The sequence below is a fragment of the Lagenorhynchus albirostris genome, chromosome 13, assembly GCF_949774975.1.
Source record: "Lagenorhynchus albirostris chromosome 13, mLagAlb1.1, whole genome shotgun sequence".
NCBI lineage: Eukaryota > Metazoa > Chordata > Mammalia > Artiodactyla > Delphinidae > Lagenorhynchus > Lagenorhynchus albirostris.
In genome coordinates this window covers 48,644,657-48,657,017 of record NC_083107.1, presented here as the reverse complement: position 1 = coordinate 48,657,017, position 12,361 = coordinate 48,644,657, and the positions used below count along the sequence as shown (strand labels likewise).

General features: G+C 36.0%; 1 protein-coding gene across 21 annotated transcripts in view; it reads right to left on the bottom strand.

Moving 5' to 3' along the window:
- Positions 1–5,413: 5,413 nt before the first annotated feature.
- Positions 5,414–12,361, bottom strand: part of NRXN1 (neurexin 1) — a 1,122,104-nt gene continuing 1,115,156 nt past the window's right edge. For all 21 annotated transcript variants that reach the window (XM_060170168.1, XM_060170152.1, XM_060170157.1 and 18 more), the window contains one exon: positions 5,414–5,722. In XM_060170168.1, the coding sequence (XP_060026151.1) occupies positions 5,415–5,722 (308 nt within the window). In that variant the 3' untranslated portion in view covers position 5,414. The remainder of the gene's footprint in view (positions 5,723–12,361) is intronic.

Below are 12,361 nucleotides of genomic sequence, written 5' to 3'. Positions count from 1 at the left end.
GACTACCATTTCTCTTGTTATAAAAGTGTTTTAAAAGTCAGGGTAGACGAATCATTCCACATTTTCATAATGACAAAATATCAAATTTGTGTGTGTTTGTGTGTGTTTATTCTTGGGTTTGTAATGCAGTCCTTGTCGACTACTACAAAGGCCATTGCTAGTCATTTGCACCATGTTAGTAATATGTGTAGGATGAGGACATTTCCTATAAACAGAATTTCAGCTATAGGTGCTATTTGTTTAAACATAACAAGAAATAAAAATGTAAATAATGTGAATGATTTAGTTCTGTTTGCTCAATAAGCATAATCCTGGAATGAACATGAGATGGACATTAGGAATCTGATTTGCACTGAGTCTTAATTCTTACATACTTATTACATGTTCAGAGAAAAATAAAGATATGGGTTTTCATTACAACGTGGTCCTTAAACACAGGCAACTTCTACGTTTGGCGCTCAAAGAAAAGGTGATTTTGTCCAGTACTAGATAAAAATCAGCTGTGTAGGACTTAACAATGAGTAACAATACTGTACTTCAGTATAGTAAAATCAGAGTCCAAGGAATAGGGTACCAGTGAGAACTGATGCCTGAGGTAGGTGGAGTGAATGATTTATAGATCCCATCTTCAAAAGTTTGTCCACATCAAGGCCAAATACAGTCCAGAGAACTTTAATGTGATCACAGAAATTATACTAGTTATTTTGACATTTTTAGACAACAAGAAGTGATGCTAGAAGAATGGAGGAGTCAAGTTTTGCCCTAATTTTAAAAGTAATACTCAAAGGATGTTTTAAATTCTACAGTGATGAGCTTGAAATTAAAATCGGAACGATTGTAAAAAACAGATGTTTGTGGCTAATTTTTAAAAGAAGGTGTAATCATTAATAAACAGCATTAGGCATTAAACTAATTCCCTTTCTCAATAGATTGACCAACACATTAGGAGGAAATTATTCTGTATCCTGGTTGCAAGAAGACTTAGTTTCTCATGATCTTCCAATAGACAAGATACACTGAGTTAATCTCCACTTAAAGATGATTGGCACGTTGATAGGTATTATCCTAACTAGTTGATATTCAACTTTGGCAATGTTAACATTTTGGACAAGATAATCGTTTGTTTGGGGGAGGCTTTCCTGCCCACTATAAGTTGTTTAGCAGCACCCCAATCTCAACCCTGTACACACTTGTAGCATTTCCCACCATCATGTCAATCAACACTGTCCAGACGGTACCTCATCTTCCCCACACCCACGCCCCACCCAGTTAAGAAGCATTGTTTAGAAGGCGGTCTCTTGAGGCATGCCTAATATCTTTCCTAGTGAACATATTTTCCCTAAATGTGTCTAAAATTTGCCAATGATTTCGTGTCAGAAGACCATATGAGAGATGCAAGGTAACAATTTATCTCAGCTGGCTAGTATTTACTACAACTGAACTGAATACAATCAATACAATACAATGAATTTCTCATGGATAGATACAGAGTCCTGCATTTAAATCAAATAACCAATTTCATAAGTACAAGTTAAAGGAAACTTGTCATGGAAAGAAATCTGATGATGGTAGTTGATCGCAAATTCATTATAATTGATATAAGTATTACAAGATTTTTCTTTAAAAAATGAAACCTTAAGTGTTAGTATTATAGAGAATAAACTTCAAATCAAGGAAGGTGATAAAGCCATTATAATTTGGTCTTAAAAACACTATGATCATTTTTGTATCACATTTTGAGAAGAACAGAGGTTCAAAAGAAGGGTATTAAGATTATGAGAACTTTAGCATCCATATAACTTAAGTAATGACCAAGGGAAACCAGAAAGTTAAGACTGAAGAAGAGAAAACCCAGGCAAATATGGAAGGGGGATAACAATATTGGAATGGTTGTCATGTGGAATATGGGGTACATTCTGTTTTGCACAAAGAGAATTAGAAACAATGAGTAGAAGCTATAGGAGCCTAGAAATGAGAAATCACAACTAGGTAAATTTAATCACAAATTTACTTAACCTGAATTACATTGCTTTTTATAGAGAAAACCATATTTATGAAATCAGCATGTTCATGTATGAGTTCGTGGTTTCACACCTAGTAAGATGAACAGATGTAAACAAAAGTACATTTAGTGGCTGTATCTTTAAGTGTACCAATGTAGAGGTGCTTAATGAATACTAAAATCCAGAAAACAGAGTTGGTATTCTTCCTCTGCTTGTCTAAGGATGGGTTTTCCTTTCAAATGCAGTCTTCCTTATGGTGCCACTTTGTCCCCAAAGGGTATTGCAATTACTTTTAAAAAATCAATAAATCCACAGTTGTATTAAGAAATATTTTATTAACAAAACAGTAAATTCCACTTGCTTAGCATTTCCAATAATGGATAAGTTGGCCTTGCAACAGAAAAACAAAACAAAACAAAACCCTTAGGTACCCAATCACACAAAGCACTAGAAGGGTAGGGTCATGTGGCCTTTCTTTGATATCTTAGGGATTGACCACCTCACACATTATTGTAGTATTTTTTTTTTAAAGGCAACACATTACATGGATAAAAAAGAAGCATATTCAATCAGAAAAGTTACAGTCTAGAGATGTAATCAAATTTATGCCAGGTAGTGTTAAATCCTCTATTAACTGCCAACTATGCATGGAACCCTGATACATTTGGTATGAAGATACTTGGGATTTTATTCATATCTTTTCTCTCCCTAGCTCGTGTTCCTCTCTTTTCTTTCCACATTTACAAAGAAAGAAAGAAGAAAAAAAGAAAAAAAAAATGCTAGATTTTGTGTAGGCCAATAACATTAGAAATATTTTTACCGACAATATTGCACGAAAGTTTAAAATTTATGCTGGAAAGAAACACTGAAATCAATTCCAAACAACATGCTTCAGAGATATACTGCTTAAAAATACCATTATTTAAGTTATTTTCTATCACAATTTAGAATCTTCCCAGATGGAAACTAGTTCAAGTTCAGTAGATCAAATGGAAAAGCAACCATTTTTTTTTAAACCTCAAGATGTAAATGAGTGGTTTTATATTTACCTTCTATTTCACTGGCTCTCCCTGAGTAAGACTGGATGAGAGGAAAACAACAACTACTTATGAATCCTTTAACCTGGCAAATTAAAAAAGAAGAAAATCTGAAACACAAGTAATGGATAATAAATTTTAGTTTTATACCTCTACTTTCTGGGTCACGAAAACCCTTTAAGACTTTTCATATATAGCAATTACTTGGCAACCATAGATGGTGGTGATTTGCTATGAATTATACATATATCTAAGGTGCTGTATGTCTGAAATCCAGGCCACGTCTTGGCTTTTTTCATCAACTGAAGTATCACAGAAGATGTTTTGCATTTTTTGCCTTTTCTGATTAAAGCTAATTGTAAAAGTATTCTTCTCTTCCATGAAATCTAATATCATTCTTTTAGGAGGTGTTAAAGTAATGCGACCAATTTTTACTGAGGCATCACCTTCCAATCTAATATTGCATTTCCTTCTCATACTAATAATTTATTGCTATGAACATCATTGAAACAATATGCAAAAACAAGTGAATAATCTATACATTTCTACTACTTAATGTGTGTTAAACTAAAACTATATTTAATGATATATATGTAAAACCAGAAAAGTTAAATTATAGTCTATAATCAACAAATAATGATTTTCTTAAATGGGTAGTAGTACAGAATCAAAAATTACTGAAAATACTTTCTTAGTTGAGAAAGTGTTTACTTTCCAAAAATGTTTATCATGCACATCAGGTTCGGAGACTATATATATATATATATATATATATATATATATATATATATATATAATTTTATTGGACAAAAGGTTTTCATTTGCAGCAGCCAGGGTTAAGATGTAGATCAACCAATTTTGCTTCCATACCTGCCCACCTAATGGTTCATATTCATGCAGCAATATACCATCGATAGTCTATTTGATAAGGAAAGGTTCCATTTCATTAGGGACTAAAATCTGGAGGTTTCCTGGGAGCATGATCTCAATGAAGCAAATCACCCCATTTGTCATCAATATGTTGGCACAATGATCTTCCTTTCTGCTTTTCAACTTGTCAGTAAATATTTGCTATCACATGTACGTCTGGGTCTTCCATCCTATCTGACGGATTCCTCTGGATTGGTGTGTGCGTGTGTGGGTGTGTGTGCGTGTGCAGACTTGTGATCGTGAATGAGGAATGTATGTGGGAAATGTATTTGGGGGAGCAGAGAAGATTATATGTATATAGTTTACCTTCTAAATCACACCTTTCATACAAATACTAAAACTTAACTGCAACAGAATGAAGGCTGTACATGTAAGGAAAAAAAAGTAGCTGAATCTTTTTATATACATTCATACATATCTTCCTTAGAATAAACACTACATTGTAAATTTTTTTTAAAAAAGTAAGTAAGTGTGGCAATTTATAATGGTGGCAAAAAAAGAAAACCCTGAAATAATTGTTGATCTGATGTCATAAAACTCCCTATAGTTAGCAACACTTATAACATTGAATTTACCAAAAATGGCTGAAGAGCAGAGATATATTTTGCATTTTCTATACAACAGGCTATAAAACGTCACTTATCACAGTCCAGAAAGCACACAGAGATGGATTTTATATAAACACATGTAATAACATATTAAGCGTGCATGAAAATTTCCCAATGATTGCATCTATACCCTCTTGTTTTTTTCTTTCTGTTTTGAAATTTTAGTGTGAAAATGTGCCTTATCTTTCACATTGTTGAAAATAAGGCCTCCATACTTTGTTTTTTTGCCCTCACAACCAGAAGGGGGCTTTTTGAATGTGTTCCTACACAAGTCTTCAAAAAAGCCAGCACTTTGTTTCAAGTGCAAGTTCCAGCCACTGCTCCAGTTGTGCCAGGTGACGAACTCTGAAAAGGTTTGCAGGTCGAGTCACTCAAAATGACAGTCTTCTCTGGCAATCAGACTAATTGACTTCTCGGGAAAGTGCTAGCCCTTTGGCTAAATCCGGGATCACAGGTAGCTTCTTTTTCTGTGTTGTGTTTTGTGTTGTTTTTGGGTTGTGCCTCCCGATGTTGTAATACTCCTTTGCTTTATGAATGCGTGCGATCACCACTGTCTTTTAGAAATGTTCCAGCAACATAAAGACAGGCAGAGTAAATTAAAACACTGTGGATGTTAGGGAATTTATTGACCTCTGCTTTTTTTTTTTTTTTCTTTTTTGGAGAAACAAGAGCATGAGATACTTGTTTTTATTTTTTAAAAACAGTCTTTCCTTCCTGATTGCATTCCCTGTCTTCTTTTTTATGTGCTTCATAAAAAGGAAAGTAAATAAGTTTATATTATGTCTCAGATAAAATGAAGACTATTTCTATACAAGGGTCCTTTTCAGATCTTGGGATCAGACGTAGTACTCTTTATCCTTGTTTTTCTTGTTTTTGTTGGCGCTTTTCGCACTGCTGGGTTGTTTCTCCTTTACTACAGCCCCATTGGACTGTGCTGAGTTACTGATGTAGTTTCGACTCTCATCCACGTGGTATGAGCCTTCATCCCGGTTTCTGTATTTGTACATGGCGTAAAGGAGGATGAGGATGCACAGGGCGGCAGCGGCTACGATCCCCACAACCATGCCCGTGGTGCTGCTGGACTCCCGAATCACTTCTGCTGAGCCTGGGTATGGCTCTCTCCCGCCTGCCCGGGTTGGGTTGGCTGTAGGAAAGAGGGTGGGAAAAAAAACACCAAGTGATTATGGAGTTTCCTGAATGCCAGAGAGCTACATTTACCGTCTATTTCCAGGCCTAATGGAATAGCATCGACTGCTCTAGAGAAAGGATACTGTTGCTAAATGGAGCAATTCCTATTCCTCTTGGTCACTAAAAACGAGGGGCTGTGAATCAAAGCACTGCGACAGAGATCTGTTGCCATCTTTTCTTTTTCACAGATGGATTTTGTTAACAGGTTCTTGGAAGTGTAGCTCCAAATAAGCTCCATGTAGTTCTAAAGGGCCATGTTGATGTGTTAGGTGAAAAACAATAAACCCAACATGGAGAATAAAATCATAACATCATAATGACTCTACCCGATCATATTAGAGTTTATCATTTTAAGAATCGAATTGATATTGATACAAAACGCTTACGGTTCACTCTAGACTGAAACAAGATAGCTAAATTTAGGATTACTTCAGAAATTGTAGTGCCTCCTATTGCAATGAATACAGTGTTGAACAAAAAGATAACCCAGGCACTTTTAATAGTCTAATTGCCTACTTTTAAAAGTGTTATTTTAGTCACAATTTTACAAACGAAAACAACTAATTTTCTTTTCGGTTGGAGGTTTATTTGTTCATATCAGTATGTGTGTATGTTATTCATTCACTGGCAGTGGTTGAGTGATCACCGAAACTAAATTTGAGAGGAGAAAGTAAGAAAATATTTTAAAATACTTTAAAGACCATCTAGACTGGTTTTGAGTCAAAATTCAGTACCAAGTAGATGATCATAAATAAAGGACTGGCTGCCCCACTTTTATTTAACTGACAAACCCTCATTCAATCTTTCCAAAGTATAAAGTTCTTCCTTGGGTACAAGAAATGGATCACAGGGGGCATTACTATTTTCTCCAAGGCCTAGTCAGGCACTGAAACTGACCACAGATGGGGAGAAAAGTCCTGGGATTTAGTTTATAGATAGCAGGAGGGGGGAGCGGCTCTCTTCCTCTACGTAATAAATTTATTATTATTTAAAAGAATTTAAAAGAAAAGGAGCTGTAGAGAGATAAAATTCTATCCCATCTCTGATCACAGGTCATTTTTCTCTAAGGATTGATTGTGTTTTCTCTCTTTGTCTGAATCTCCATCCTCTCCCTTGTCTTACAGAAAAAAAGATAACTTTTCAGATGTAATAATTAAAAATGCTATAACTTTCAAAATGTTAGTCTTTGTAAATTATGCATAATGAACTTAAATAATCTCAAGATTGCATAAATAGTGTGTATATGTGGAAGGTGTGTGTGTGTATATATACACACACCAGAAACTGAACAGTTCAAAAAAGCTAAAATGGTAGTTTTATTTCACTATCACTAGTAATTTTTTATATATATATATATATATATATATATATATATATATATATTCCCCCCCTCCCCGATAGGGAGGGGGATTTCTTTTTTATACCCACTAACCCTTAAACTCTTCAACGGTGCTCCGGGTGGCTAAGCAAGAGGTCTTTTTCCTTTTTGGTCGTGCTATGCGGCATGTGGGATCTTAGTTCCCTGAGCAGGGGTTGAACACGTGCCCCCTGCATTGGGAGTGCACAGTCTTAACCACTGGACCACCAGGGAAGTCCCTTTTTTTTAATATTTCTACAAAAGTTCCTATTAGTTACTGGGAATCATTTTCCTACCATATAGCACTATGCTGCTTTGTAATTCGATTTTCAAACATCACCAAGATTTCATCTGCCTAAATGTGGCTTTCTTGCCGTCACTTTCATTCCCCAAATAAAGCCTTACGAATATAGTCACTTACAGAGGAAGAGCTCTCAGTCTCAAAGCAGCCGTTTGTTCTGGAGCTACAAAATGTGGCAGGTAAAACCCTCATATGCTGAATGTATCCCTGCTTGTTTTACAAAAGCTCATGTAACGTTGTTGAATAAAAAAGCCTTGGAGTTGCTTCTGTGGCTGAGGCGGAAGGAGACAAAGACTATAATCCGCAGCATTTGATTACAGGAAATTAATTTCCTCTCAAGAAGAACAGAGCCTGCTGCAGGAACTCTGTCACTATGTGACAAACCAAAAGCAGCACTTTCTCTCTCAAATGCAGTCACCTTTGCCGAAGTCTGCCAATTAGCTCAGCTGCTAACTTTCACTAAATGACAACTTTGTACTTGCTCATTTTGTGGAACGTTCTTTTACCATGGTCTCTCAAGAGCTGGAAAAGGGGTTTTATTTAAATATTACCTAAATCATTTCCCCACACCCGATGGAATGCTTTCATTTTAAACACATTTTCATAATCACCTCACTCTGTCTGTCAGAAAAGAATGGGGAGAATGGAGAAAAAGTCCTAATCGTATAGCTCATGATAGTCAGACTTGAGAGTTTTAATGCAATGCAGGGCTTACATTTTCTAAACTAAGAATATATATGGCCTCTTTTTTCCATTTAGGAATTGGTATTGTAAATGGACCATCTTGCCAAAGAATTTTAATTTTATTTTTATCAGCTCAGATAGTTGTGGTATGTTTTCACAACTGTAGAAGGAGTGCACCAAAGCCAAACTGGTGGTAAAACCAGAATGAGATTACAAAGACCAAAGCAAAGCCTCAAACGCTTCCATTTTGCCATAGAGCCATTTGAGAAATGCCTCCTGTTTAAGGAAAATACTTGTCTTTTTTGCGACTCCAGCCAAAAGGTTGCTTCGCATGCAGGCCTGAAACAGCTCTGTAACCCATGTATAAACAAAGATTCTAAATATCATAAAGCTAGCCTACCAAAAAAACCCTCCACAAACCCAATGGTGAAACATTTTATCCCTTTTTTCCCCTAATTCACATTAAAAATTAATAACCACCACAGATATTATTTTAGGTCTGTTTGGAATATGCAGTTGCTTCCATATCTAACTGATTATTTAACAATTTTTTTTTCTGTTTATGCTTCCAATCTGAAAGCTAAGTGATAATTTTCTTAACTTCTGTGCTAAGATCAGAAGTATTTATACACTTAAGGGTTAATGGGACATCTCTCCCAGATGTGCAATAAAAGGCTAGAGAAATGTAATTATTTTCATGAATTATAAATGTGGTTCCCATATTGATTGTCATTAATTGTTTATTTTGATGATCACTGAAAAATCTCTGAGGAATTTCATATTAATTTAAATGTAGATAATAGCATAAATGGCTAAAAAGGCTAAATGCCTTCTTATATAATTTGGTTAATATTTTTTATTAAAAAATACAGTCATCTCTTCACCATTCATGACAATATGAAGAAAGGAATTTAATCAGAAACCTCCATAAGCAATTCTTATATCTCATGGATTTGAGTATTTTGCATTCTCTTTACACTTCCTAGTAAACTAAATCAAGACCTTCTAAATAATTTTTAAAAATCTACAAGTGTTTTTTTCTCAGCAGTGCTAAAAAACAAATTAACTAAATGTTACTTTCACTCTATCTCCATTTCTTTGTTGTAGCAGTGATGAGAACACTTAAAAAAATAGGTAAAAGAGAATATAAGAGAGGTGCTGAAAGAATGGAACAGGTATAAATTAGCAGTAAGTCTCTGAATAGTCAAAAGTTAAGTGATTTGTAAATAAAACTAAGCTAATGTAGCCTATTCATCACATGGGGCTCAGAGGTACAAGGAGCCCAGATCAATGGAAAACTTCAATAGGACCGACTGATGATGGGCAAAGAATAAGACAAGGCATTTACATATTATCGGTGTAACTGGAAATGGGCAAGTATTCAGCTCCACCCATACTTTCACTTCAGGCTAGCTGGCTAGCAAAAAGAAAAGAAAAAAAGTAGAGTAGATGAAATATCCTAAGGGTTTAGGCCTATATACCCTATTTTAATGATTCATAAAATAAAAAATATCATCATGGATTACACATAGTTTATGTGAACACTGTAATAATAGATTATTTTACTTAATCAAAAATTTCCCATGTAATTCTATCTTCATTTTACTGAAGGATGCCAGTCATCACATACCCCTCAGAGAGAAAGAATGGTAGTGGTAGGTCTACTACATGTGGGGAAAGTGCACGTGCACACCTTAATGGCAATATGAAGGCCTTCGATTTTTGCCTAAATGACTCGAAAGCTACTGATAATAGTGGTGAGGACAAAAGGCTGTCACAAGGGTTATAACCTCTTTCATATCAGCCAAATGGCTATGGAAATATTTCTGGGACTTGTGTACAGATAGTGTTATCTTAAGGACAGATAAAAATTTATTTTAATTCTCTCTCTCTCTCTCTCTCTCTCTCTCTCTCTCTCTCTCTCTCTCAAATATCTGGCAAGATCTGATGGTCTCTAATTTTCCATATGGCCTGCTTTGGCCCAGATTTATCAAGAATATTATAAGCTAGCTCTACGAATTTTCTTGTTTGTCACTGTCAAATTATTTCTCTGATTACTTAGAAAGGAATAGTCTCTCAGGTACTAGGACAGTTATTAACATATTTCCACATGATACCCTAAACCAGTTTACTCATATCAGGTAATAATTCATTGTAAAGAATGCACAGTAAGGGTAAAAGACAGATTCCAGGGCCTTGTCACATAAAAAGAATAATAAACCCATTTGTTGCTCTGCACAAAAAAGTTAAAAAGTGAAATATTTAAAATTTTAACTTATCCTTAAACTTGCTGAATAGTTATTTTAAAACTACCACCACAGAAAAAGAAATCGTCCTGATGTATGTTCCTTCTTTATTTTTGATAGTCCTTGGCACTGTATCTGTGAAAGAACATGATTTCCCCAAATAGGAACTAATATAGATCCAGTTAAGAAATACCATAGAACAAACATGTTTAAGAGACACAACTGGCTATACAACAGAGTGGAGAGGACCACGTGCCAAGTCTTACTTCTTACCAGCTCCTTTGGCCCTTGGTCACCCACTCCATGCTCCTGCCTATTCTTTCTCCTACTTCTTCCCCCTCCCTACCTCTTCTCTGCATCCCTCCCCCCGCTCTTGGTATCCCTCTAGGTGGCCCTCGGAGAGCACAGTTGGTGTGTCCCTCCCCACTCAGTAAAGGAAGGTCAGGCCAGCGGGGGTCAGGACTCTGCCTCTTCGAGTTGGTACATTACTCAGCCGGGTGTTCAATGAGGGACAAAACTTATTGCCAAGTTCCTGATTTCACATCACACTTTAAAACTGTCCCTATGGCGGGCTTCCCTGGTGGCGCAGTGGTTGAGAGTCTGCCTGCCGATGCAGGGGACACGGGTTCGTGCCCCGGTCCGGGAAGATCCCACATGCCACGGAGCGGCTGGGCCCGTGAGCCATGGCCGCTGAGCCTTCACGTCCGGAGCCTGTGCTCCGTAACGGGAGAGGCCACGACAGTGAGAGGCCCGCGTACCGCAAAAAAAAAAAAAAAAAACAGGTCTCAATGTGATTATTTCATTAGAACACAGCCTTGGTGCTTTACATTGGTTTGCTTTATTTTAAAATTTAACTTTCTAAATTTGTTTAAGAATAAAATTCTATGCTTTATCAAATGTTTTATTACCAATTTCAGAAAACTTTGATTATGAAGCAGGGAAGGTGAGCACATTAGGCCGTTCAGCTTTGCACTGGAGCCTATAGTTACCAGTTTGCCACTGTTTGATTGTGTCTGGTCATAACCACAGTCTGTGCACACGGGAGAATAAAGCCCTCATTGACTCAGCAAGATGATTCACAACTGAAGTTCTAAAATAACTCTGCATTTTTGAAAGGTAAATTTTTGAATATTAATGAATTTTTCCAAAGAGGTTTCACTGTGCAATGGAAAGCATCTGACATCCTTTAGTTATTCTTTCTTTCCATTCTGAGATTAGAAACATAGTAACCAAATATTGTTATTAAAAAGCAAACCTGCTCTTGATTTATGTTTTTACATAATGTTTTACACGTGAAACGATGCTTAAAATCCTAATTCCTGTTACATAAAATGAGGGTTCGGTGAGCGGTGGGACCTTGTATTTCCGATGACGAGTTTACCAAGGCAATAACCATGTCATCAGATGTTCTTTTTATCGCTCAAATTGTCACTTTTATGAAACTATTTTGTATACTTGGATGAGCTATTCTTTCACTGTAATCTTATTATATTTATGTTGTTTCCAAACTTAGCTTTGCAGGGTGAGAATGTTGTTTCCAGGACATTTGTATTGCTGGTTTTATTTCTTCAATATAGACTGTTAGTGTATAGGTACATCCTCAGCCATGACCCTGTCACATCAGAATGATGCAAGAGTTTCACTATATACTGATAACAAGGAAAATTCAGCCTTTAAGCTTTAAGAAAAAAAAGAAGTGTAAGAGATTACCAATATTAAGAAATAATAAAGAATAAAATATACCAATGATAAAAAAAATGGAACTTGAGCTATATATTTCAGACCAAGAGGGGTAGATAAAGGGTCATAAAACATTATGCTCAACATATATCATTCTGCTATCCTAAAATTATTAGACCACCTGCCTTACAATAATCCTTTTAAAAAAACTATTGGAAAGATGCATTTACTGAATTTTTTTTCTCACTTAAAAGTCTTTGGGCTTCCCTGGTGGCGCAGTGGTTGAGAGTCCGCCTGCCGATGCAGGGGACACGGGTTCGTGCCCCG